The 27,556-nt window shown below is 42.7% G+C and overlaps 1 protein-coding gene across 9 annotated transcripts in view; it reads right to left on the bottom strand.

The window, feature by feature from the left end:
• Positions 1–245: 245 nt before the first annotated feature.
• The window catches only part of DNM3 (dynamin 3), a 167,029-nt gene continuing 139,718 nt past the window's right edge, over positions 246–27,556 (bottom strand). For 3 of the 9 annotated variants that reach the window (XM_042873023.1, XM_042873024.1, XM_042873025.1), the window contains 5 exons: positions 24,522–24,686; positions 20,092–20,318; positions 18,849–19,085; positions 3,168–3,238; positions 246–442 (listed from right to left, as the gene is read on the bottom strand). In XM_042873023.1, coding sequence (XP_042728957.1) covers positions 246–442; positions 3,168–3,238; positions 18,849–19,085; positions 20,092–20,318; positions 24,522–24,686 — 897 coding nt within the window. Of the gene's footprint in view, positions 443–3,145; positions 5,845–8,076; positions 10,977–12,472; positions 13,303–18,848; positions 19,086–20,091; positions 20,319–24,521; positions 24,687–27,556 lie in introns of those variants that run through there. The other 6 variants (XM_042873028.1, XM_042873029.1, XR_006179285.1 and 3 more) reach the window with 5 other exon arrangements.

Raw genomic sequence — 27,556 nt, 5'->3', positions numbered from 1 at the left:
GCCTTTTGCAATCTCTGCTGTTCAAAAAGTTGGAAGTTCTTCCTGCTGATGCTAAGTCAAAGGCATTTACAAGAACAGTCATGGTGGTCAATGAATTCAGATACAGTGACGGAATCCCAGCAGCACTTCCCTCCCTCCAACACCTCAGATGTGGGGGGTCTCCCCAGAGCTGAGGCTTCATGGAGCATTAATGGCTCCTTTTGAGAAAGAGTAGATAGACCCTTCCATTGAAAAACAGCACACATTCATTTTGTAGCCAGAATTTTTATTTTCTTTATATCCAAGCTTATCATTGACATCTGAAAATAAAATCTTTCATTTACAAATGGACTAGTGCAAATTAAAGATAAATTTGGACAAAAAGAAGACAGACTGCATGTAACAACAACAACAACAAAGTGTGTGTTAGGCTGATCTTCCTGGAACGGCTGGAGGAGGTCGCCTAGGAAAAAGACAAAAAATAACCCAAAATTCGTGGGGAGGGGGAGAAGAGATTTAAAACAAAAGCTCAAGATACAATAAAATGACTCATATACAAAATTATCTTAATAAAATGAGTTAAGAGGAAAAGGCACAGAACATGCACAGTGAGGAAAAGAGCAAGAACGAGATTAGGATCAGCTGGCTATCAGCACAGCCTCAGCTTTCATCCTCACCGCTTCCCATCTGACGTCCTGGCGCCAGAGAGCTGGGACAATCACACTGAACAATCACACTGGACAATCGCATCGCAAGTGTGTTGCTGCTCAGAGGCTTTCTAATTTTCTTGGAGGAAATAATATCCTCCAAAAGAGCCTTTCCCCAGCCAGCCTTAAAATTTGCACTGCTATATGCTTCAAACGCTGTTCTCACTTCTACAAGTGAGATTCTGATGAAATCAGGAGTGATAAAACAAGATGGATCTTTGCGCTCGTGTATCTGGAGGGGGGGGGGATTGCTCATTGCTCAGGAAGTTAGAAGCTTGGGTGATGGCACTGCTGTGAATCTGCTGCCAAAAACGAGCAGGAGTGACCCCTGGCAGCGGGTGCCTCAGTGCCTCGGTTGGAGGAGAGTGGCTGCTCATCCCATTTCCGGCATACAGCACCTGTGTGCTGCTGGCCAGCATGCCAGGAAGCAGCTCACACAGCAGTATGTAACATAATGCAGGCAGAGACATGCTCGTGACGTGGCTGTTTACCAAAGGAGGCTGCACAGACTGCCTATGACAAAAAAAAGGTTCCCAAATTTGCTGTGAGTACAATGGGGACGTGAGTGCTTTGCTCATCCCACCTCTTGTTCCCTCTTTCCCAAAACTTGAGGAGCAGCACGGTGATGGTTGGTGGGGAAATGCCCCCTGCTGTTGTGCTGTTATAACTGTGCCATGCAGATCATCTCTGAGCACCAATTTCACTTACTTGGCTCACACTAACCTGAAGGAGGAACTGAGTAATCAAGGCATTTTGAGGCAGCTGCATGTGCACATACAACCGCTCTGGGGGGAAATCCTTTCCAGGCAGGACATGTCCACATGCACAATTTTACTCCAACTCCTGAGAAGTTGCTCTGGCCCTGCGCTCAGCTTTCAATCTCCCCCCAGACACACTTTTCCCAGCAATGAAACAAACAGCATGCACTGCCTGACAAACATTCACTTAGCAAAATACCCCTGCAGCTCTGCAAGCCCCTAGCAGGGCAGCATGCTGAAAGATTCCCATGGGCTGCTTCTCTTCTGTCTGCCCCTTCCACGACATGTGTATGATCTGAGCTGCAGCACACACCTCTCTGGTCAATCCTCACCGCAGTCCCAACAGAGGCAGGGTGCAGAGTGCCAGATTGGAGATCACTCATGCGCATCAGAAAGTAATAATAAAAGCCCATCAAGAGTTACAGTTTATTTCAGGTTCAGAAATGCAGCATAACATGTTTACAGCAGGTGTATGCAATGCTCAGTAATGACCATGGTTTCGAGACTGGCTGTGCTCAAAGATCAACACCAGATACCATTTACAGACTACGAAACCAAAGGCAGATGTTTTGGTTCATATGAAGCAGGGTATTAACGTACAGAGCAAAATTCAGTAAGAAATTAAGCGTTTGCTTCTTACAAAAAGAAGTCATTGTTTACACCATCCTGGAAAAGTAAAGAGACAGGAAGTAAAGCAAACGGCCAGCAAGACGGGACAAATCATATATCAAGCAAGAGTGGAGGACTGTCTGGACGGGAGGAGCCATCGGCATCAGCTCGCCTGCAGACAAAGCAAGAGGAGAGACAGGCAGAGTAACATTCATTTACACAAGGGAGTTGTTCTGCAAGAGCCCGGGGGAGGAGGTTCAATGCCACCGCGGGAGGAGGTGTGCCATGAGCACACCAAGGAGCCGATGCTTCCCAGTGCCACATGTGCAAAATTGGTCTGCTTAGAATTCAGGAGGTTTGGACTATTTTAAGACAGAAAGACAGAACTAGGCAGTAATCTTAATATGCTGTACACATTATGTAGTGTAGCTGTCTGCAATACAGAGTATAATATTTTCTACGTTATACTTCAACATGAAATGCTATAACCTCTAAAGTATCTCCTTTAATATAATTACCTACTTTTATGAGGCTTACTCAGAAAGTGCAATGAGATCGGCAATAAAACAAACATACATCAACTATGTACAAAAGCCTTTTCTTCAAACATACAATCATTTTAATCCTAACACAAGATCCCTGGACGTTAAAGGCCAAGAGCTATTTACAGTGTGAGCAAGCTCCTCAGCTGCTGGTCAGCCATATGAAGGTGAGGTGGAATGTGTTCTCTGGGCACAGGCCCAGGCTTAGCCTCCATGCAGTACTAGATAAGCACCCTCCTGAAGCTTTGCTGCCTTCGTCATCCAGCTCACTAAGCTTGCAAACCCTGCTGTTGCTTAACGGGAGTCTCCACTGCTCCCTGGCAATCTTCCCTTTGCCTGAGGGTATCAAACAAATGGAGAGCAACCCGTGCTTCTCTGTTATGGGAGCCCAGGCTCAGCTGTCCCTGGGTAAGGGTACCTGCAGAGGGGCCGGGGCCAGTCCCAGCCAGCCGGTCCCCCTAGCAGATCCCTGAGAATATACTGGTGAGCTCTTCCTCCTGTCCTTCAGGCACAGAGCAAGCTACTGCCAACTTGCTCCTCTGAGAACAAGGGATGGGAGAGACACAGCTTACCAGAATCAGGAGCCAGCAGGACAAACAAACACATTCCAGGCACTGTACAGCACGAGGAAAATGGGTCAAAGCTAGGGAGGAGAGTATGTAGTCAATCGCAAGTGGCAATTTCTTGGGAAGCAATCAGCATGTTTCCTAGGAACAATTCTTTATAGTTTATTCTAAAAAGTGTATATGCAATACATTCGAGGTGAATTCATCAGTCTATGGATCTGTGCTCAACACCAGTTATTAGCTTACACGTCTCAAAGCTCTGCATTTCAGGAGCAGGTTCTTATTTAGATGTGATGGAGATGTAGAGGATGGGAAGGCTGCGCAGCTGCACTCCGCGTCCCATGAGCTCAAAACTGAGTGCAGAATGCACTGCTGCTGACACTGGGGCCACTGCACTGAGCTGTGCTATTTCCTTACTCTTGACAGAAAGGGTCATCAAAGTAAATTAAGGAGTCTCAAGTACAGAAGATTTAAGCACACCTTTTTAAGTCAAAACCTACGTCATTTAATTGAGGCTCCTAACTTACCGGCATTGCCACCCTCATCTCCCAAGCAATTACACCAGTCTGAGTCATCCCTTCTCTTTCCACAGAACAAATGGGAGACCTTGGACAACTCAGCCAAGTGCTTAGGATAAAGTGGGATAAACACAGCCCATGGGCTCGCCGTAGCACTGAATGAATACCAACATTTGGGATTAAGGTGACTTTCTGTGGCTGAGGTGGAACAATGTGGTTGACTTTACAGCCTTTTCATCCTTGAAAGCTGATTCTGTGTGCTCCGCGTGGAGGATCTAAGCCTACTCCCCAAACAAACAGCAGCCATTTAAGCAATCTTCTGAGCTCACCGAGATGCCGGTGCGCTGACAAGTTTCCCCGTGCTTCAGATGTTGACCTCAGCTCCCCAGGTGTGTGTCACAAGTGTGTGGTTGACAGGAAATTAAAGTCAGGCTAGCATACAAATCACGATGCTTTCCCAAACTCGTTTCTCTTCTACAAGCAGAAACACGATTTGCTTTGGTAGTGAACATAACTGTTATTCAATCAGCAGCCTGGGAATATTTAATGGGCAAAATCCCCACTGGTTGTGGCTCCTTGATTGGATTCTTCCTAACCACGGGGCTGCAGCATACTGGAGCCCTACATACAGCTTCAATAAGTGAATTTATTAGACTGATTATAGTGGGGGACTTTGAAACCACCAATCGCTTTGCCTAGGGATCTGTAACCATAATTGCAATAACAGCAATTAATATTTTCTGACTACACAAGGCCAAATTCATCTCTGTTTTAATCCTGTCAACTCAAGAAGTTTTAAATTACAGGGGTGTTGCTGAGCTTAAGTGTTTAAAGTTAAGGAATGCAGTTAAGACAAAAGGTTTTATATTACATTAATACACAGTGTAAAACAGGCAGAGAACTTCTGAAAGTGAACATCTGCTAAAAAAAATGCACGGCCAGGATGCACAGCTGAGCATTTCTCAGCACCTTTTTGGATACAATGACTCCTAATCTGAAGTGAGTAGAATGTCAAGAGACACAAAGGGAAAATACTTTGTGGACGTTGTGGAACTTTATCGACTGGTGTGAGCAAATATCTCAAACCCAAATGGGATCGCTTGGAAAGCCCAGATGCAGATCTAGGCCATAGCTCTGAACTGGCTCCCACAGTGGGCCCATTTACAGCTGTGCATATGTTTATACATATATACATCTCTCAGTTCTCTGGACCCTTCCACGCAGCATATATATACATATTACATGCTCTCACTTACACACAAGGCTTCACACGAGTTCAGTGGGAGGACCGATGTGAGTGAGCGCTACCAGAGGACAAAGCAAGCTGGCACAGCCTGCTCTGTCACACACTGGCTCTTCAAAATGCCCTTCTCACATCTTTGCTGCAGGGTGAGCCAGCTCCACACCTTACAAGCCGGGGTGCTGCAGCCTGCTCCTTACCTGCCACCCAACCAGCTCTGCTATCAATCAGCAGAGGGGAAGGAAAGTGAAGCACACACTGTCTCACACACATCCTTCTAGTTTAGCAATATTCCTTATAAACTTAGCTGCAGATCAGAAAAAATGATAGGAGAAGCAGCGTTCCAGCAAGCTTCTTGCAAGAGAGATGAAAGCGTGAGGCCTTCAGAAGAGCTTGATAAGAAACCACGCTTTTCTCTGCCCAGTTTAGCCATTAACATAGAAAGTGGGCACAACTGTAAGACACCACGTGACAGAAAACATGAAAGGTACAAATAAAAGCAAGATTTCGGCAGGTAAGAGACAAAGAAGCAGCTAAAATCAACACGTGCACAAACACAGACTCAAGTCCTCCTTTGACTGTATAGGATTGTGAGCAGGGGTGCCTGGGTGAACACGTGTGTCAGTACATTAGCTAACATCAGCTACGCAGAAGGAAAAGTCAAGACAGCACAGACCTTCCCAAAACATTTGAGAGCTCATAAACAATGCGGAATGGACAGAGATATATCAGTAAAATTGGTTACTTGCCTATGGACGTCCATACATGCGACTATACATTGGTTATTGCAACAGTTATCAAGCAGTTTGCTTCCACATATTTGGTTAACAATGAGTGGCATGCCAGAAACTTCATTTAGTCTAACAGGGATGAATCTAATGGACGAATTACAGTGGGCCGAGTAGGTGAGGGGGGTGGTCTTCGACTGGAGAAAAAGAGAGAAGAAACAGTAAGCACAAACATTAAGAGCGAACTCTGCACCTTTCGTGGTTGCTACATGAACCTGCACATGCACCCAAACACAACCATTTCCATGTATACTGGCAGCCACAAGGAAGAAAGCAAAGGGTTTGCAGCATGCATACCGTGGATCAGTTCCCTCACCTACTTGACAGCTCTCTTCTCCAGCTCACAGTCTGCTTAACCTCTGAACACAGCCACTCTCTTCTGCCAGGGAAATCAGCAGTGGGTGATCATTATTCCCATTTTCTCAGGGGTCATCCCAGCCTGGCCAGCCACAGAATGGACTTACGGGCACATGTGAGGGTCGTCAGATGCCTTCACAAAAGCAGCCTGCAGTGACTTCTGCCACTGTATGCAGAACAAAAATCTGTGGCTTCTTACACAGTTGGTCTTACTGGGACCACAGCACAGAGAAGTGGTGGCACAGAACTGGTTCTCCTCCAGTCTGTTAAAGGGGACACACAGACCCTACTAAAGTTACAGATAGCTTATCTTTGGTCACAACGCAACTGCCTTTTGCATTTCTGCTTATATTTAGGGTACACAGTCCACATCAGCATGGCATGGAAATAAATCAGCTTTGTTAGGAGGAGTGTTTTTGTAAATATTCCTTTTCCCCTGGGCTCAAACACCCCTCTGCCATGCAGAGCCTTGCTGAGAGGTACGTACCTGTTTGGCTTTTAGCTCCAGCACTTGTTCAGACACCTCTGCCTGGTGCTGCCTTGTTCTCTATCTCCTTGCTACTCTGCTCCCTCAGTAGCTATTCAGCTCTCTCCAGCAGCAATCTACTGCTCCAATTTATTCCATTCCATCTCTTAACACAGTGTTTTTGCCCCCTACTTTCTTGAATGGGATGTACAAATGCTCTCTCTGTTCCTTAATCTGACAGAGATCATCATAAGAGCATATATCTGAGCTTGTGATCTGAACAAAGGAAGCCAAGGGCTCTTCAATTCTAATCCAGCTTTGGCAGACTCTATCAATGACCCTAACAAACCACAGAGCCCTCTCCTACTCCGTCCTCTACCTGTCTCAAAGTAGGAACTGCCTGTCTCTGAAGAATATTATAAAGAAAATTTGTCTCGTTCTGTTAAATAAAATTAAATAGAAGATGAAAAGAATACAACAATGTGTTAATCTTCTTTGAACTGGAACATAATACATGAGACAAATTTACACTTGACCAAAAAAAAAATCTTGTTTGGCTTAAAGTGCATCTTGTATGACAATATTCTCTTTTGGTGAAGAAATGAGAATTTTAATCCCTAACATGCAACAAACAGAACGCATGCCAACCAAAGCGTTCAAGTAAATCAGCAAGCTAAAACAAAGTAGGCAAAATATAATTTCTTCATGGTGTATTTTTCTTACAGAAAAATGTTACTGTCTTAACTATTGTTCCTTGTGTTGCTCCAGTGTAGGTCTTCTGGACCCATTTCCAAAATTTGTAGTTTCATAAAGAACCACTTCTAAGGCTCTGTGTTTCTGCTGGGTTGCATTAAATTATTCCTTTGTTGAAATGCCTCACATTGCATTGTTTAGCGCTTACTGAAAACATCATATCATGTGTATACAATTTACAAACAAGGGAAAATGCATACAGCTGTCTTCATATCAAATTTAAAAGTTACAAGCCAAAGCATGCATTTTAATATGAGGTTGAATGCAGCACAATGAGTTCAAATAATGTAATTTAGTCAAATTGCTGTTTAGCCCAGCTGGATCAGAAACTGGAGGGCACAAGGGGAGGTTATCCTGGATTTAATCACCCAAACCAAACCTGAATCAAAATCAGGCCTGAGCCCTCTTTTCTCCTTGACCCAGGGCTGCTGCTGCACTTGGACAATTATTTTTTATTTTCCTTCAAGCCCAATCCAAAACTGCTCAGGAAAATACAGGGATGCAGTGAGGCACAGGCAGACCTTCTCAGCCCCATTCCTCTCCTCCATCCCATAATGGTGCTGCCTTGCTCCATGGGCAGCACAGCTGCTCAGAGCTTCCTTCTGGCTCCACGATCACACCATGGCTGGGGGAGCGGGATGTGCCCTCTGCAAGAGGAGTGCTGCCCACTCTAGAGGAGTGGCAGATATTTCATAGAATAGAGTCATGGAATCATGAGGATGGAAAAGACCACTAAGATCACCTAGTCCAACCATCTGCCCACCCGCACCATGCCCACTGCCCACGTCCCTCAGTGCCACATCTCCATGGCTCTTGAACACCTCCAGGGACAGTGACCCCACCACCTTCCTGGGCAGCCTTTGGGAAGAGGCAAGGCTTGGGAGACCTGCAAAAACACCATTCAGTCTCCTGGGCGCGTGCCTGTCATGCAACAAGATGGGCCAAGGACCACTGCCTCAGGCATGGCCTAGCACAGAGCTGCAGCTTGGGAAGAGACCTGGCCTTCATTAGCCACCAGCATGCAGTCATGATGGCATGAGCTGGAGCTCAGGGCAGAAAGTGAGGGAACGGACAAGCCCAGGAATTGTCTGTCTCTAGATTTCCCTACCAAGGTGACAAGCCACTGCACGACCATTTTTTACTCTGGAAGCACAGTTCAGACCTCTTTTTCTCCTTCTAAAAGAGAAATCAACCCCAGGCTGAAGGAGAAGCCTACCCCATGCCCCTGTCTCTCCCTGCATCACAGCTGGATGTGCTGGCTGCGATGGAGCAGTGCAGAGCCTGGCAGCCAAACTGCCACCCCGTGATAATGGAGCAGGCACCTCCAAAAGCACAGATCTGAGGAAGACTGGCTTGGCTTTGGCACAGCTGCTTTCTGAGCCTGAAGTCGAGCAAAGGTTAAATAAATGTGTACTGCCAGTCTCTTCAAATGGCAGCCGTGCAGAGGCCGGCAAGCAGAGCAGCAGAGGGAGCTGCAGCCTGCCTGTGGCCGTGCAGCTGGGGCAGCCGCAGCACAGCAAGCCCCCGCAGGTCCGGCTGCACTGGCTGCCATGGCAGCGAGGAAATATGTGACTAAGCCGTATTAAATGTTTAGTCTGGAGCCAAAAGATGAGACACGGAGAGACAGCACAGAGCACATTTTCTCTGTGTTATCAGAGCGATTCCATCAGCAGCACCGAGCTGCTCCTCCTAGGCTGCAAGGGGCTGCTCTGGATTCATAGAAAGCTCTGTCTTATAAAAACGGCACTTCTGCACTAATTCCTGTTTGCTTATTGTTTTAAGCATTTTCACTGTGTTTTGTAGTTGTGGGGCCGAGTCCCACTGCTCAGCCCCTCAGCCCCTTTATCACTCTGCTGTTTGCCTTTTTTTTTTCTTCTTTTTTTTTTTTCTTTTTCCCTTTATTTTTAGGGTAAAAAAAAAAAAACCACCAAAAAACAAAACGGGAAACAGTGTTTGTTAGAGTTAGTGCTAAAGGGGCAGGGGATCATAGGTCCCTAGGGTTGAGTAAACGAGTCTGCAGAAAGAATCAGTTCTTCTAACTAGCACACATTAAGCAGACATAAAGAATTTACCAATGAAAATTGTGGACTAAGTATGTATTTAATAACTCCCTGATGTTGCTGCAGAAACTCCTCCTTTGAAGAACTCAGTGGGATTTTGAACGGAGGATAACTCTTACCCCCATGCACAAACTTTTTTAAAAGGAAAAGTTTTCTATTTATTTTTAACCTAAGCAGCACACCCCGTTTTTTTTGATTTTGAAAGAAGTCCCCAAAAGCTTCAGCTAGGCAAGTACAGAGCGAATGAAACTAAGTAAAGCAAGTCTAGACTTAAAATGCGATCAGAAACATATGGGAGCTCTTCAAACATTTGCCTTCTGCAGAGTGCTATCACTCCCCACACAGAGTCCACAAAATATGCTTTCAGTAAAGCAGAGCTGTAATTACCATGGGAGGCCCCGTTCTCAGAAGATGGCTTCTCTTCTCGGAGCACAGCTAGCATGCTTCTAAATAAAAGGCTTGCGTTTCCACTTACGTTTCACATTCTTGTTTGCTTGTGACCACCAGAGAACACTTGCGGAAGGCATGCACATAACTGTATTTTATGATACATTCCTATAGATCTGAAGCTGTAAACAAAAGTCCATTATTCTCTCCCTTTTCCTCCATCTCAGTTTCCCTATAACGCAGGCCCCTTGGAGTACCTCGTGATGTGATACTCATTGTTTTTGCAGAATCTAACAAGAAAACAGTTTGAAAAAATCTCCAAATGGCTCTAGGTCTGACTGAAGGCAGATTTTAATTGAGGTGACAATAAAAATCTGGATGTGAGTCACTCCAGAACAGAAAAGTGGCTTATTTCAGGTGAGAGATAAATATCAAATCTCATTGGTGTGATTATTCAGAGGTACAGGTAGCCCGTTTCCGAGGCCTGTCCTTGGGAGAGTTACAGTGCCTTGACTCATCTGACTTCTAGATGACTTTCTCAGTTTCAGTAAGATTCCAAAAGACCCACACAACTTCGGCCCTGCTTTTCCCAATTCTTCTATCAATCTATCTTTATACATTCCATCTTGACCTTCACCAGCTTCTGCATTTGGCATAAAATCCAAACCAGAAGTGAAAGGGCTGTAGTTTAGCAGGGAGTTGGACTAGATGATCTCCAGAGATCCCTTCCAGTCCCTACACTTCTGTCATTCTGTGTAGCCGTGATGGCTGAAGAATAGAGGCAAGATACGGTTTGCAGGTCTGATGAGCTTGTCTAATGTCTGTGCTTACTTAAAACTCTTCCTGGCCTGTAGCAGAAGCAGCATGGCTGCTCTGGAGTCTCCAGAACATCAGCTCAGGAGGAAGGATCTTGAATAGAAGCAGGAAGATCATGAAGAGGAAAACAACTTAATACTAGTGACAGGTCACAGGAAAATAGGAAAAGCAGAAAAAGGATGAAAGTAAGAGTGGTTCAGCAGAGCCACAGACAAAAATGGGTAAGAGATGTTATGGGAGAAATGAGAAACAGCCCTCAGTGGTGATGAAAGGGGAAAGTAGTGGAGGAACGCTTGCTTGTAATGGTCTCTTACCTCAACATTATGGTCCAAGAGACTGAAAGTTTCTCTCATTTGTTTCTCTACTGAAAACTGTTATTTTCCGTATCGAACATGAAGCATTGCTAGTCAGCATGCCAACAGGATTCTTCCTGGAGGGCAAGTCAGGAATGGAAGAACTGAGATGCATAGCATGCGACTGCCAGGTTCTGAAGCAGCCCTCCAATAGAACGTGTATGTATCAGGCTCCACAAACATAGAGAGCATGCTGTATTGCCAATACTTGCACTATTTCACTACTTCAGATGACCCAAACAATATTCTGTCAGTGGAGTTTTTGTGTTTAGTATAATCAAGTTAAAGTAGTTAGATCAAGTGTTTTCATCTGATGCCTATTTCTCTTCAGTGAAAGAATAAAAAACAGCAAATGGGAAGGATGTGTCCTTCCACTAGACAGCATAAAGCAGCAATCTAAATCTCCTTTAATGCAAATGCTAGCACTATTTCAAAGCATTAAGATTACTGTGGTTCCAAAGCATGTGATTTTACATAATGTGGATATTCCTTTCAGAGGCAAAGAGGTCAAAATATGATGCTCCACTAAATTAATTTCTTTGCAAATCAAACTGGGCTTTCTGTATGACCATCACAAATTAACATCTATCACAGACACAAACTTGTCTGTATGTTTAAGAGAATGCTGCATTTTGAAATTAGTCATTTTAGGGAATTAACGTGTCATATGGAAAAAAACAGCTTGAAAACACACACAAAAAAAATAATAATTCAATGGAGCAACCAAAAAAGACTATTATTCTAAACAGTGTGTTCTTATTTGCCCTTCAGCAGGGAACATGACAAGTTTGCAAGCTTGCTAAACATTAGAGGAGGTCTGTCCCAACCCTTTGGAAATCCAAGGTCAGAAAAGGATCAAAAATCCATGAGGAAGAAGAGAGATTTAGGAATTCTTAGTGATACATTCTGAATGCTGCTCTTCCTTTGTCCATCTGCAGCAGATGATGACAACAGAAGGGTCACAAAATCTGGAGGAGGAACATATGATCTTTATGTAGTAGCTCCAATCTTGTGTACTGGTCTGTGTTCAGCTGTACTGTCCCATGTCAATGTAAATCATGTATGAAGTCTTTGAAGGCCGCAGCTACTTCTGCTCACTCTGTTCTTTCTTCCTACTCACACTCCATCCTCCTTTCCCAGTTTGTCTGTCTCTTCTATACTTACCTTAAGGCAAGAAAGGGAACAAGCATTGTGGCTATTACCTCTAGCTGGACTAGCACCTCTTCTTGTCCACGATGACAACAACTAACATTATCCATATCAACCTTGTTAATGCAGCCATTGAGTGCCCTGTTTTTCAGTAATGATCCAATACAGCTTGCGGGCACAGGAAAGTTTCAAAATGCCTGCAGGTTCAGGAAGTTCAAATCATCACTACTTTCTTTTTAAAAGTACGTCACACATTTTCTCTTGCAGCATAAGGAAGGCTAGGAATGTACTACTATTCAATCCACTCTTTCAAATACAGCCAAAAATTTCCTGTTAAACACCCTTGCTTTAATCCTATATAACCTTCATGTTGTTAAATTACTCTTTTATGAGACTGAATAAATAACTGAGACCAGAGCACATCTTTGGATTCCTGTCTGTATTTCTGGCAAACAGCATTTGCTATTGTTTGACTCTACTTTCCTTTTTCAAGTTGAGAGATGCTAAAAATAAAAACCACTTCCTTTTATTGATAGTATATTGATAGAGAAAAGGCTAAGGAGGCAAAAACAAAAAGCAAACAAGCAAAAAATTACTGAAAATACCTAACTATAAAATTAGTCATTCATGCAGTTCACCAGCTGACAATCCCAAAGCTGACTTCAGCTGTATTTTGGTTGGGGACTGCAGTCACAATATCATTTTTATCCTAGAATGACTTCTAACAACTCTCTTTAGGTTACTTATTTCTCTGTCTATCTCTCTCCTGCATAATTTTTCATTACCCTTCTCCATCACATGGAACTGGTCAACGCTAAGAGTAATGAAGAGCCATTTCAGCTGATCCAGTTATAGCTGAATTGCAAAAGTAACTCACAACGGTCCCAAATGAAGTGGCTCTCTCCTTATTCACCTGATTTTAAAAACAATTTTTGTTGAATAAGTTTTTCGGAGCAAGTAGCTCAGGAACAATACTAAAGACAATCAAAACTACCTGAGTTACAAAAAGCAGATTAAATCTAAAACCCATGTAGAACAAGCAACTCTTCAAACATTTGTTCAGCTGTCCTAGTGCATTGCCAACCACAGCACATAATAAAATTCCAGCACCACTGAACGTGCAAAGTGGAGAGCCTTCGGCTGATGAAGGGAGATGCTGATGGAAGTGAGATTCAGAGGCAGTAGATGTAGTACCTAGGCTGCAGTGTCTGCCATCCCGTGAATTGCGTTATAGCTGGTCTTCAGGACAGTCATCTGCAGGAGGAGCACACGGAGGAAGGTGGTGAACAAAATGCTTTTGCGAGTCTAGGAGACAGCCGTCCTCTTAGGGGTGAGCAATTGCTGCAGCTCCTGGAGCAAACTCAGGGACACTCCTGTCTCTGACGGCGTTAAGTACAGGCTGCTGAAGAGTCTCTTCTGCCCATTTCTGCTTCAGATTTCTCGCAAGAACAGTATTGAAGAATTATAATGAAACCACAGGAGTTGTTATATTGTGATATGCCACAAGTTTTTAAAAGGTTCTGCGTCCCACTTTCTGGCCAACCCCTCCAATGTTTATCCTCATTCAAAACATTACTTCTTTCATTGATTCTATTAAGAATGAAGCTGCCAGGTGACCATATTCCTCAATTTTTTTTTGCCACGTGGTATGGCTACCATAAGCAGTGCAGCTAGAATTTCTAGAGGTTGTCACGGCCACTAACACCAAGCTGCTATCAGAAAAAATTGCCAGATATTGCATTTCATGGTTTGAAAACAGGATGAAAAGCTTTAAGAGAAGACAGAAATACAAGGAGCAGGAGACAGATTTACTAAGGTGCCACAGAAGGGATAAGTTGGAAAGAAACCAACAAAAGACAGTGAGAAGGAAAGGGGGGAATATGTTGGGAATGGAGACAAATGTTCTAGGCAGGAAACCAAGAGAGGGGAGAAGGTGAAAAAAGAAGTAGACAGGATGCTCAAGAAAGGGACAGCAAGAGACGTGCAGAAAAAGGGAAAAACAAAATAGTGATAAAGGAGTCAGTGGAGGAGGGGGGGAAAAGCAGAGTTACTTTCCAACAGATAAAGGGAAATATAATCTCCAGCTGGAAGCAGCCAGTAGCTGAGTGTATTCCTGGGTGTGCCTTTCAACAAGAACTGTAATTGAGAATGGTAACAAATTGCACAGGGATGTCTTCCCATAGGGGAGAAATCCCAGAAAGAATAACTGATATTCTCATAAGTCTTGTGATCTGGGGCTCTTTGGACAGGCAGAGTTGGAAACCTACTGACTACAGAAGAGCAATGTTCCCTCCTGTGATGGGCTCTGGCTTTGCATCACCCGTGTAGCTGTAATGTTCTTCTGACCACAGATGTGAAATGCAGAACTGAAGTAGTTATGCTTTGACTTCCATTTTCCCTTTAAATTCAGCAGAATTTTGAAATCCCTCCAGATAAGTTTTGCCCCTTTGCTTACAAGAAACATTCCTAATTACCAATTATGTCTTGTGAATCATCTTCACTGAAGGTACATTGAGAGAGGACAAACAGATTCTACTGTAGAACAAAGCCGTACTCTTCTTTGTGGGTATTCAGACTAAGATCATCCAAATCAGCATGCAGTAACTTTAAAGCTAGCACCTATTCACCCTGCCATAAGAGTCTGAAGCAATGGCTATTTGATTATTATTTATATTTCATTAAAAAAATAGTGGTAAGTTTTTTGAGTGCAAGAGGAAGATGCCCAGACTAATGTAGGCTAAACCATCGGGCCTTATCTGCGTATGCATTATGACAGACTTTAATAAGAGGATTTGCATGCAGTTTTTGCAGTGGATCCTCTTATTGTTCAACACACAGTGTTGGATGTTAACGCTAAATGTTTTGAAAGAACACTAATTCATAAAATCCATCACAGAAAAGTGACTTAGTGGCTGATGTTTGGCAATCGAAGAGCTGAGTTCAGAGCCTGCAAACCAGGAAATGTTTCTGCAGTGCTTCTGGCTTTGTCTGGAATTGTCTGACTGCAATTACTATCAAGTATAAGCACTTTTTTAATGCTGGATTGGCAGAAGTACATAACGATGGCTAACAATGCAGATTAGCTACGAACACAACTGGTCATATAATTAGCCTTAGTGAAACAATAAAACACAGGTGGATGGTAGCATCTTCTGTGTTGGTTGGCTGTGGATTGATGTAAATTGTATGAAGACAGCTGAAAGAGGAGGCAGGGAGATTATGGGACCACTGCTGAATGGCATGAGATGAATTATGAATTCTCTCTCTGCTCTGCTTGCCTCACGTGTAAAGATTATCCTCAACCCCAGGGGCTGTGCACCAGCAGCCCTGAGCACAAGTCACAGGTGCTTGAAAGTATGTATATTCCTGTCTGTTTGAATGGACACTGAAGCCCTTCAGCTCCTCTGTTTAACCAGGTCCACCTAAGACAGGGTTTGAATGGCAAAGTGAGTCTTGATCTTTGGTTCTTTGTTGGGGAAGCCTTCATGAAGCCATAGGGGCACTGCCGAGCACAAGACAGAGAGGAAAGGGGAGCACCATCCCACCCTCACTGACACCAGGGGCCCTGCTGCCAGGAGAAAAACATTTCCAATTCAATTGTTCTCCCTGTGGCAAAGCTGAGATTCCCGTTCAGGACATTTAAAAGTCATAAATCAAAGCATCCCACAGTAGAACTAAATTGATCAAGATCAGGCTTCCCAAAGAGGCAGGCAAACACACATCACGGTAACTAAAGAGGCTCCGGTGCCTGCTTCAAGCAGTCCTACCAAAGTGAGTGCACAGCTGCATTTTCTTTCAAAATACTACTGCAGCCTTTTAAGAGAGAGAGGGAATAATCTCAATTCTGGCAGCAGAGAATATTTCACAAATCATATATGCTTTGGCATCAAGCCCTTAACAAAGCCAGGGGCCTTTACTCACAGGCTTTGCTGGGAGAGATCCACCCACCTCAAGTGGGATTAATTAAAAGAGGCATGTATCATGCAAATAGTTTCTGTTTCCTTACAGAAATATTCAGAGCACATAACCCGAAACAGCTTTAGAATCAGAGCGAAGCAAGGAAGAAAATTATTTCCTGCTCCCCTAACCGCTTTCCTTTCCCTGTACAGTATGCAAAGAATAGTGAGAAAATGCAGAAAGCTCACAGTTTCTGGACAATTCTTTTGAATAAATGCTAATAAAAGCTGAAAGGGAAGGGGGGGAGTGTGGTTTTATTATTATTTTTTTTAAAGGCATAGGCAATACCTCACTATAAAGTAGCAAACTCTCCAAACTACATGTGTGTTCAGCCACTCATTGGAACAGGATGGTTCCAATCTTACTCCTGGAAGTGACCTTTTATCTTAAAGTGGAACACAAGAAAAATAGAATGCTACTTCTTTGTGTGTCAGGATTTTCAGCTCCATGTGACAGTGATGGGGCTGCAACCAACCAACCTATGGAAAGCTGGATGCTAACCTATTCCCTGGATGTGACAGATCCCAACACTTGAAGAAACACAGCAGCAAACAGCGGCAGCACAATCAGAGCCTCAGCTCTGGAGACTCAGCTCAGAAACAAATTATGGAGGAAGGTGAGGTTTCCTCAAGAACTCTTCCTCAAAATGATTTCTTTTTCCTTTTAATATCTCAGACCCATTTTCTGAGTCTATCTCCTATGATCCTGCGAAGGCTGTGATTGAAACCAGACCAAGCATAGCAGAAATTCCAGGGCTCCAAAGGACTTTTAATAGGCACAGGAGCCTGCCACACTGTCCCCCTCAGGTGATTTCCCCTGCAGCCCCTTCTCTGGGATTTCCTCTCCCGGAGTTTAGTCAGCAGGAGAAACCTGAAGTTTCAGCAGAACGGCAAACCCTTCCTGCATTCCTTAGCATCTGAGAATTTTATGTCTGAGGCTTTCATAGCTCTAAAAAAAGGGGACTAGGATCCAGTCCAGAAGATGTGTATTGCAGATATTTTTTTCCACAAAAATGTCAGGCACTCGTACATTCAATTATGCATCCAGCTACAGCATTTTAAAAGCACTGACCTCCTTTATCAAGCCCTGCTTCGCCTGCCACCAGTGGCTGTCATAAACTGAGTTGTTCACAGGCTGCTTACCCCAAGTGTCTGTGAGCTTGGAAATTCCTTTCTGGTCTCCATCCCACCTATCACTTCGGCATCAAAAAGATGATCATCAGACATGCTCTTGGCAAGCCACCTCAGGAAAGCAATGCTCATGCAGAATCACAGCCAGGCTGGACAAAGGACACATGCTGTTCTCAAGGCAAGGTGAGAGACACTGGAGAGCTATGGTTCTTTCCAGTAGGACAACTGATGAAACACTGGACCTCCTGTCCACATCTGGTACGTCATCTATCCACCGATGGCACAGTGGGAACACCCCTGCCAGTGCCTTTCAAGCTCTCCCAGTGGGGAACCTGGGCTTCTTTCTTTCCAGTGTGAAGTTTAGTACCCAGAAACGGTGTTTCTCCCTAATGCAAGCTATGGAGTATCCACTGAGACGAAAGAATGACTTTCATGATTAGGCAGTGCAACTCCTTTTTCATAGAAAATAGATAAAAATGCTTCATTGATTTGATATACCCTCTTTAACTGATTTATTTTTCATATTATAATGGTCATAATGATATATAAGTGCTCAACTTCAGAAGTAGCAATCACCCTCCAACGGCGTGATATGCATCTCCATACTGTATAATATATAAATGGTGACGTTAGAAAAACTGGGCATCACATTTAAGTTGCTGACAGCTACCACTGATCTCACTTATTCAAAAGAAAGTATTCAATATTTTTTCTCCAAAGGCAGGTTACGGTTTTATTTTCCATTACTATTTCTAAAATTGAGAATGTACACATTTTCTTTTTGTTTCTGTTTAAGTAGGTTTTTTTGTTTGCTTTTCTCCAAACTGTGACTAAGCCTAATATAACAGTTAATTTATTAAAATTGGAGAAAGATCTTTGTTCCAGCATTGCCTAATGTGCCCATGCCTCTCATAATTGGGGAAGTTACTGAAGCTCTAGGAGTTAGAGCCTTTCATATATGAGTAATTAAGTGTGTTATGTCACACTGAAAATAAATACTAAGGACGAGTTTTTCATATAACTTATATTAAAAAGTGGTTAATGCCACACAGAATTATAACATATGAAAAGCTACTTTTAAAAGTACTGATAACTGCAAAGTTGTCAGAAGGAAACAATGTGATCATTAAAATCCTGTTCCTTAACTAAGCATGTTGTGCTGTGTGACCTACACTGTTAGACAGCTGCAAACTGTTTTCAACTGGCTGTAAATTATTTGCCTTGTGGAATAAAAATCAGACTCCCATCAGTTTGTTCCACTGATTCTACAAGGCCTTGCTCTTGTTCTCTCCCCAAAGAGCTGTTACTTCCTTCGGTGAGCACTCAAAATGGTGAAGGTGAGCTATTTGTTGCACCACTGCCCATGTTCTGGTGGAGGTCTAGAGGACTTGACTCTGTGAACAACGCCTGTGTTCAGGACACCACGTAACCAGAACAGGGGCTTTTAATGTAATATAATCTAGTTTCTTCGAACTGACTGACAAGAAAATGCTTTCTGCCACAAATACAAGTATCTAACTTTCCAAAAAGTCTTATTTGTGCTAGAAATCGGTTCCTCACAACACCTTGGACTCTCTGCAGGGAATACACGGTTGTGTTTTGTTACTGGACTCACTCAGCAACAGTGCTTGACTGTCCTGGGTCGTGCAGCATCTGTCTGTTATGCTACGGGAAGAGAACCATGCCCACCACCAGGAAGCTGAGACATCTTACCTTGGGACACTGGGAGGAGCCCGCGTCGGCCGGGATGGAACTTGGGGAGGTCCTCCATGGGCTTCACCACCACTTGAAAATGGTGGCAACGGTCCTGGGCGGAACGGGACCGGGGGAGCCCCTGACTGAGGGCCTGGAGATGGGATTGCAGGAGCAGGTCCTCGGCCAGATAAAGGTCTGGTTGGGGGATTATTTAATGTAGGCCTCCTCTGAGTTGAGGGACTTGGAGGAGGTGATCTAGTGAAATACCAGAGATTGAAGATGTTTGCTACAGTGCGAATATTTATTTAAAAAAAAAAAAAAAAAAAGTTAAAATATCTTTTTTTCTTTGCACCCCCTTTGCTGCCAGTTTCAGACCTATATGTATGTCTAACACATACCATTCCCATAGACAGCACGCTCTGAGATAGAAGAAATGGAAATACAGTCAAGGAGCTAATATGTAATGGATTGAAATGCTAGAATTCTAACAGTGTTGTATGAAAAGGATTTGCTAGGACATGCAGCCTGAAGGACTGAAGTTTAATAAAAGCTTGCAAGAAAAAGCCCTGTGAATACACAGTTGGGGTTAGATTGCAGAGACAGGTGGGATTTCTTCAATAAAGGAATCAAAACAGTATTTGGTGGCAGAAGTGGCTGCTATTTGAAGCATCAGACAAGCTGTAAATCCAACATAAAGTATTCTAGCAGACAAACGTCTTGTCTAGTGTTTATATGCATACCCATAGAATGCCTATATGTGGAAAAAGGTTTTTAAAAAATAAACATGTAAATGGGGACATGCAGCACGCATGCAGGTTCGCATCTGCTCTGGAGCACAGTATCTGGATTTCTCGATTTGGCCTCCAGCTAGTGTTTGGTAGCACACAAAGCTCCTGGCACTTTAGGTAAAATGCAGCTCACTGAAACTAGAACTAGAAGCAGATTTTTCTCCTAGCTGGGCTTGAACAGAATACGGGATGCTGGGAAAAAGGCTGATGGCTTTACTAGAAAGAGCTCGTGGGTGTTTAAAGTCTGTCTTGTGTCAGGTATTCTAAGCAGCATGCAAGAAAATAAATCCGCATGTTCTTTATCTCAGTGTACTCCAAGCAGCTCAAAATAGTGTCTAAATAATACCAAGATGTCTGATTTCCCTCACAAGTGTCATTAAGACCTGCCCAAAACACAGGTAAGAAGGGAGTTGCCAATGCTAATAACGTCTGCCAGTCCTAAATTTCATTGCAAAGCAAATGAAGAACCTCACCTGCGGGCCTGCTGAAGCCAAGAATCATCTACAGGAGGTGGTGCAGGGGTTGACACAGTGCTAGTGCTGATATCGCCAATGATTGCTAGGGCTTCCTTTAGAGCTTGGTACATGCGGAGCATTTCATCTCGCCTCTGTGCCTGCTCAGCTGATTCCTCCATTAGAGTATTTTGGTCCTCAGAAGAATACAAGTGAGCCAGGAGCTCAGCGTTGATAAATTCTTTCACCTATTTCATTGCACAAAACAAATGCACAAATAAACAACAAGAAAAATTGAAAATAGAGCATGGAACAAGTACAGTGGGTGACCCACAGAACCAGGAGACAGACCTATCTAAATTGAAGCAGTTTTTCCCACTGCTTTGTTTACATTGAGTCTTGGTCATGCAGCTTTTTGTTAGGTCTAGTGAGGGACTCAAAACTGCTGAACTCAGAATGATCTGATGGTGCAGCAGCCTGGGGGGGGGAGCTGAGACCCAGGGAAAGGCTGGCATACAGCTGGGCAGAGCAGCTGGAAAGGGATGGACTGGACATTTTAGCAGCTGTCTGCACGTAGATGGGTTTAAAACAATTACAAAGCTACATTTTGAGATCGCTATTCACATCTGAGAATCAGACAGTTTTGTGCAGTCCCTCCACAATGAACTGTGGACTTTTTTTCTGTCTTTGAAACATCAGACATGGTTGGAGTTAACACTGGTCTTTGTCTCTAACACTTTACAGCATCTCTGTCAATTATTTTCTTAGCAATGATATACCTTGCTGTAAATGATGCTCTTCATCTCCAGCAATTTTGCCAGATTCTAAATATCCCATGCACACACATTCAAGCTGAAGGAAGAAGTCTCCAAGTAATCTAATTCAATATATTGATTTCATGCTGTGCCTGCCCCAGTTATGGAAACCAGGGCCACAATAAGATAAAAAGCTAGAGGTGTTCTGATTAAATAAGACTTTGGTAAATAGACCAACTTCTGACCTACTAAATCCTTGATTTGAGCCTTTTGTTGCTGTTCTGATCTATGTCTCATTTGTTTTTTTTGCTCTCTAAAGGGTTTTGGAGTTGTTTTGCGCTGGAGATACTACTACTGGGAATACATTCCCAAGATTCTGATTACATAAACCTGAGTTCCATTTGCACATGGGTTTGTGCTAGTCAGCTACAATGATATAAATCCTGATGAGTCTATGGCAACGTTTGCATTCATATGAGGTCAGCTGTGCAAATTGTGCAGGACGGCGAGCAGAAGGTCGGGACAGATCTTACAGGGAAACAAACCCATATTGACTGAGCTTGGCTGTCATTTCCCATTCATATATGATAAGAGATGCTCAAAGTCTTAGCAGAGCCTGCAAAACTTTTTCATGAGCCTCATGCTGTTTTCCAGTAGATGGTACTGATCAAGAGCCAGAGTACACTACTTTCCTCATGATTGCCAAAGACTCCACATTAAAAACAGATATCACAGTTAAACAGCATCACATTCTACTTGATGAAATGAGCATTTTAATGGCAACACTTCAAAAAAAAAAAAAAAAAAAAAAAAAGAAGTCCTAAAATTAGATTAAGGCCAGAGCTGATTGTAAAAGCATTGCTAAACCGCAAGTATCTCTTTGGAAAAAAATAAAAGAATCCTGTGATGTTTATCATGAGATCCCTGCCTGCCACTAGCACAAACTCAAGAAACTCCCTGCACTCTTCTGAAAAGGAAGACTACTGTATTAAGACTGGTTCTTGAATCAACCTCCTTCCTTTACTAGATAGAGGAAGGTCTTCCTAAATGGCCACTTTCTCTGGCTTGGGAAAGGAAGAGAAAGTGACACTTTATGAGCCTTTGCCTTTTTATAAAACAGAAACATTCACCACAATGTTTTAAAATGTTTTCCCTTACAGACTTCAAACCAACAGTCAAAGCTGAATCACAGACAGCATCCAGAACACCCATACTGCAAAGCCTGCCCTGTCCCTCCAGAATGGGGTAAGATGGGCTTGCAAAGAACTCTGATTTATCAGTGGGCAGACTGCAAGCAGCAGAAAAGCCTCAGAAAATTAATTCCTTAAGGTTGGTAGTAACAAGAACTCCTGAGTTTTTCTGCTCAGCTGAGATGAATATTAGCACTGGCTATAGAGCATGTATTATCTACTCCAAGACCACCCCTCTTGAATAATCTGCAATACCTAGGCATCAAGAACTAATGGTGAGAACTCTGAAATGTGTGTTTTGTTTGTGCGTGTTTGAATTTCTAATGGTAACTCAATGCAATTCCATGCCGTAAATGTATTTTCTTTTAGGGTAATCAACATCCACCCCTAAGGGAAGAATAAGGGATGCATTTGGAATACAGCAATCTAAGTTTAGGCCTCAAAACATGCTTAGGGACATCATCTAATTATTTGCTGTATGTTGAGTTTGAATTTGATACTTCCTCTGAATTGAAAGTGCTCATTTACAGGCCCACAAAGTGGAAAGGAAGTTCTAGGAGGACTTGGGAGGTAACAATTGTCATGGAAACAAATTCCTTGGGATCAATCTGTTTCCAGACTTTTGAAGGCAACAGAAAGTACAGACTATTATCAGCCAGAGGAAGAGAAGATATTTTCTCTTAACTCCGAGTGAGTAGGTTGGACTCCTGAAGGCTCCAAGGAGCACACGCACTACTTAATGGGACCCACCTTCCCTCACAGCTCCACTTCTTTCCAGGTCTTTGAACAACTTTTTGACCTGCTTTAGCAATCTTAATTCAAGCATTCCTTTCTCTTTTTAATAGCTCTACTTTTTGAAAAATTCCTATTTTAGTTATTATATTTAATGTGGTATTTACTGCCTATGCTGCAAAGAAAAAAAAAGTCCATTGAAGTTTTCAGTCTCGTTCTTTACAGTCTTTTAAAAACTTTTGACTCTTTGCCATGAATTTAAATTCTAGGATTGAGGCCTGGTTGTCAGATCACTAGCAAGTCCAAACACAGCTACGGACTATGAGGTCAACTGAAAGGTGGATGATGTGGTAAGTATGCTGTTTCTACGTGCCACTGTCAGCCGGCATGGCAGGTTTCTACCAATGTAACAGTTGATGAGATTGCAAGTACAAAATCTTCTGAGTAAAGCAAGCACTTCTGAGACCCTTAAACTATTCCATATGAGGAGGTGAGTGGCAGAAAATTTAATGTAAACTTTCAAAAGGAGCTGCTCACCAACTCTGCAGTTCATGAAATGAGAGCTGAAAAACAGCCCTTTTAAAAGGCACTGAAGTTGCGCTAAGTGGAAGAAGCAAGTTGCTAGCCATGACCTGGAAAGAGCCGAGGGAATATGCTCACCTTATAAATTCTAGACCACGTCAGATTTCAGGTGGAGAAAAAAAATAGGCAGCTCCATTGTTCCCGTGCTCTTCTGCAGAAACTCACCCATGACTGGAACATAATTTGGAGTCTGACTTCCCTAAACTTACAAGAATTCAACAGAGTATCTCTTGTCCTCTTGCAAAAATTCTACTCGTATTATCTTTCCCTGGAACTGCCAATGAAATTTCCTGTCCAGCCACCTACCTCTTAGGTGAAACACAAATTCTACAGGGCTAATGAAATTCATCAGCGTAAAAACAGAGGTGACTTCAAGTCGAGAGGAAAATCCTTTCTTACCAGATTTGTGTAACAACACGCTTGTATTTGTAACAACTGATTGGCAAAGGTACTACCCATAACTAACAGGAACTGTGTGCTCCACATTAATTCTTATGGCAGCAACGGCTCTAATAGCCAGCTCAGTTCAACAAGGTCCATTCAGTACTCTGCCAAAAAGGAAAGGCTGAGATTCTAGCACAGTGGAAAAACAATGATATTTCAAAGCCATTTCTTTAATCAAATAATCTTCAGATCTAAGAAAGACACACGCGATAAATCAAACAACCACATCTGCTTATCTAAACAACGGTGTCCAAGGCTTCTAGATTTATTCCTTGAAAATGGTATTCAGCAAATATAAAGAAACCCAAATAAAATAAGAACTGCTTTAAGAAACTGTGACAAAGGACTACTGAAACTGAGACTGAAAATCAAGGAAGCACTGCTCCACTCCTCTCACAGACTGCCTAGATGGAGCTCCCAACCCCCTTTTCCCTGCTATATCAATAACAGGGCAGAAAAAAAAGGATCTTTAATTTACCTTTAAATAATAACATATTCTGATTAAGACATGAATTCCATCTTCAGCATGCTGGAGTTAGCACTCAGGGCACTGTGCCAACTTTCAGAAGGCTGCGGGACTTTGTGCTACTGAAGAAGAAAGGAGTATTTTGTTTTGGAGCGTGACATTTATGGGATCGTGTTCTCCTCAGTTTGTACTGTTGTTGCTGTCTGTTCAAGAGGTATGTTTGTACATGTGCAAGAGATTTAACAGACGTTGAAGTAGTCTAGAATCATGGCTGTTACTTACATTATTGATCATAAGGTGCATGATTGTTTTCGGTATCAAATCTCGGATACATTTGTTGATAATAGACATGTAGGAATCCACCAGATTTCGAATTGTCTCCACCTGTCTCTCCAATTGGGGGTCCATTGAAAAATTGTCCGCTTGGCCATTCTCATCATTTTCAGTCTGCATGGAAGAAGAAAGGAAAAATCAAATATTTCAGATTACAGCAAACTGGAAATATACTGGGGGGAAAAAATAGACTTACAACGTAGTAAACCAGTAACGCAACTCACGCAAAGAATGTCTGGAGGTTTTCAGGTGAAGATGTATGAAGGTAAATGAAACCCCAAGATACTATTTCAGATCACCGGCTGCAATATTTAATGTCAAATCTTTTGCCATCCAGATCCAGCCTGCCTGACTCATGCAGCGCTGTAAGTCTGGATATTGAATTTTACCCTCTTATGGGGACAAAACTTCCTTGTTACCCAAAGCTGACTCAATTGTGACAAATTCTGCATTTCAGTCTCAGACTTGTTAGATGTGAATAGCACCTATCTAAACAAAGGATTTTTTATGAAGGATAACAGCAAAAACATCATTGGTTCCAATGCTCATAACATAAGCTGGTTTATATATTAGAGATCTCTTTTCCATTGGACAGAAAAAAACCTTCTTTGTATGTAAATAGGTGACCTAATTAAAGAAAATACAAGGAATTTTAACTGGAAGCTAAAAGGTATGCGCTTTGCTTTGGTCTGGCCTGTACAAACCCAAGAAAACTGAGCAATAAAAAGAACAATATCCCTTTGACAAAAATCACACTGCTTTCTGAGGCTCAAAGACGCCAAAAGAAAGGAATTTCAACCTGTGAAGTAAAAGGGCAATGTCCTTTCCACAGACTCTGACACATAATAGTTCTCCTTGAAAACTAAGACAGCGAGCACTTCAGCCATGCTAGCATGAACTAAAATCCAAACCTGTTCTGTGGATAGCATGAGGAAACAGTAATTACTTGCAAAAATTAATAAACTATAATAGAAACTAGTTATATACCAGCCAGATATCACTACCAGCACAATTCCACTGACAACATAGCACTGAGCTAAACTTTGCACATCAGCAGTCCTTTACAGACTCCTCGATCAGTTGCAATTGGTAGCCAACCTGTTAGCAAAAGCCCATTGGAGCTGGAAAGAGGCCTCTCCTTGCACAAAATGCTGAGCCACAATTACCCTGAACCTGATTTGGAATACTTTGTTGTGTATACCAACTACAGTTTGTCCATGTATTCTTACTTCTGCTGCTGCTGGTTTATTTTTTTCTTTCTCCCTGTTTAAAAGATAGATTACAGTAAGATTCTTAGCTTGCTAAGCAGCGAAGTGACAGATGTTTATCATTATCCTCATCAAGAGAATGTAAAGTGAAAAGAGTAATTAGTCTTTGATCTTAAAGTCAAAGAGTGATACGTCTGCAAACATTTAACCTTTTATATACAGGCACACAGGTGATATTTACAGAGAGTGAGTAATACTTCAGGAGTCCATGTCTTGTTTGAAACTGTAATGGAGCTGATTTTATACTGTTTATTTGTTTTCTCTAAAAATTAAAAAGTAATTTACCTTTTAATAAATTACTTTCAGTAATTTATTACAAAAGCTCTTGACCATAGCATTCCTACTGACCGGCCATCCCAACTGAAGGCTTCTCGTGCCAGCAAGCACTTTGATGCAAGTGTTGGCATCACACCCCACACAATGGAGATGTTTGCTTCTAGCAGCTTTCCCTGTTATGCAGTGCACCTACGAACGTCATCAGGCTTTTCTCAGTGCCAAGAGCAGCACTTGAGAACAAGGGTGCTTGTTAATGCTGGGCATCATAACAAGATAGAAGTGATGGACGCACCGCATTCCATTTTCATTCCATTCTTTCAGAATGGTTGGGTTTCTGCCGGAGCATCACGGTGACTCTAACTCCAGCTCAGACACCCTTCAGCCCACTGCCCGCCATCTGCATTCTGAAAAAGCATTCTCAAGTCTCCGAGTAACAGCGGTGCTTTGCACACACTGCACAACGTGCTGGCAGAAGCTGGAATGTAGGCCAAGAGGTGTCAGCATACTGAGCAGAAAAGGAAGAAGCCTAGAAATGGGTTTCTGTGCCTCTATTCCCAAGGGTCAGGGCAGCCACCATCCCCTTTCAGTGCTCATCACCCACAACTTGTTAATCCCAATGGCAAAGCTTTAGGTGCCAGCACCAACACAACTATAGTCATTTTAGGAGCTTTTTGAAGCCTACAGCAAAGAAACGATGGAATAAATGAGAGCTAAAAATCAAGTAAAGAAGATGAGATTCGCCCATGGGAAGTGAAATTGAATATCAGATGAAAATACACAAAGCTAGATATAAGAAATAGGAGAAAAAATACATAGAAGAAGGTAACGTGGAAACCAGGATGCTGCTTTCATTTACACATAGGACACATTGCCACAGAGAGTAAAGAGACAGTCCTTCCTTTCAAAGTTCTCCATATTTGAAGGAATGAAGATAATCTCTCTTCCTTCAGCTCTGCAGAAGGTCTCACCTTTCATAAGCTGCCTTACGATCCTTGCAGGACAAGCTGGCAGTGAAACACCAAATACACAGCATTGCTACTGTATTACAACCACTCTTCTGTACTAAAAACGTATTAGGATTAATTAAAGCGTCACACAAGAGATAACTGAAAACTGCATGTGAAATTCAAACCCCTAAAGTTTGTGGGAATTTTACTGTTAGCTGCAGTGGGAAAAGGATTTCACCCTACGGATGCATTTTGACCAGAAAAGTTATCAGTCTTCTCTAGACTGTAAACTCCTTGGTGCAAGAGGAAAGATTTAATGTGGTGCAAAGGGAAGGAGGCACGAGTAATTACACGCAATCCAAAAAAAGGAACAGTACCTCAGAACAACAGGATAATTTTTCTGATTGGGGGAATTATAAGACTGTTGAAGAGTGTCTCCAGAAATATCCAAGAGAACTAATTCCTTCTGAAATTCACAGTAAAGCAGGGCAAT

The sequence above is a fragment of the Lagopus leucura genome, unplaced genomic scaffold, assembly GCF_019238085.1.
Source record: "Lagopus leucura isolate 7727_CA_CO unplaced genomic scaffold, USGS_WTPT01 Super-Scaffold_100009, whole genome shotgun sequence".
Taxonomy (NCBI): domain Eukaryota; kingdom Metazoa; phylum Chordata; class Aves; order Galliformes; family Phasianidae; genus Lagopus; species Lagopus leucura.
The sequence above is the reverse complement of the archived record's forward strand: the minus strand, read 5'-3'. Positions and strand labels throughout refer to the sequence as shown.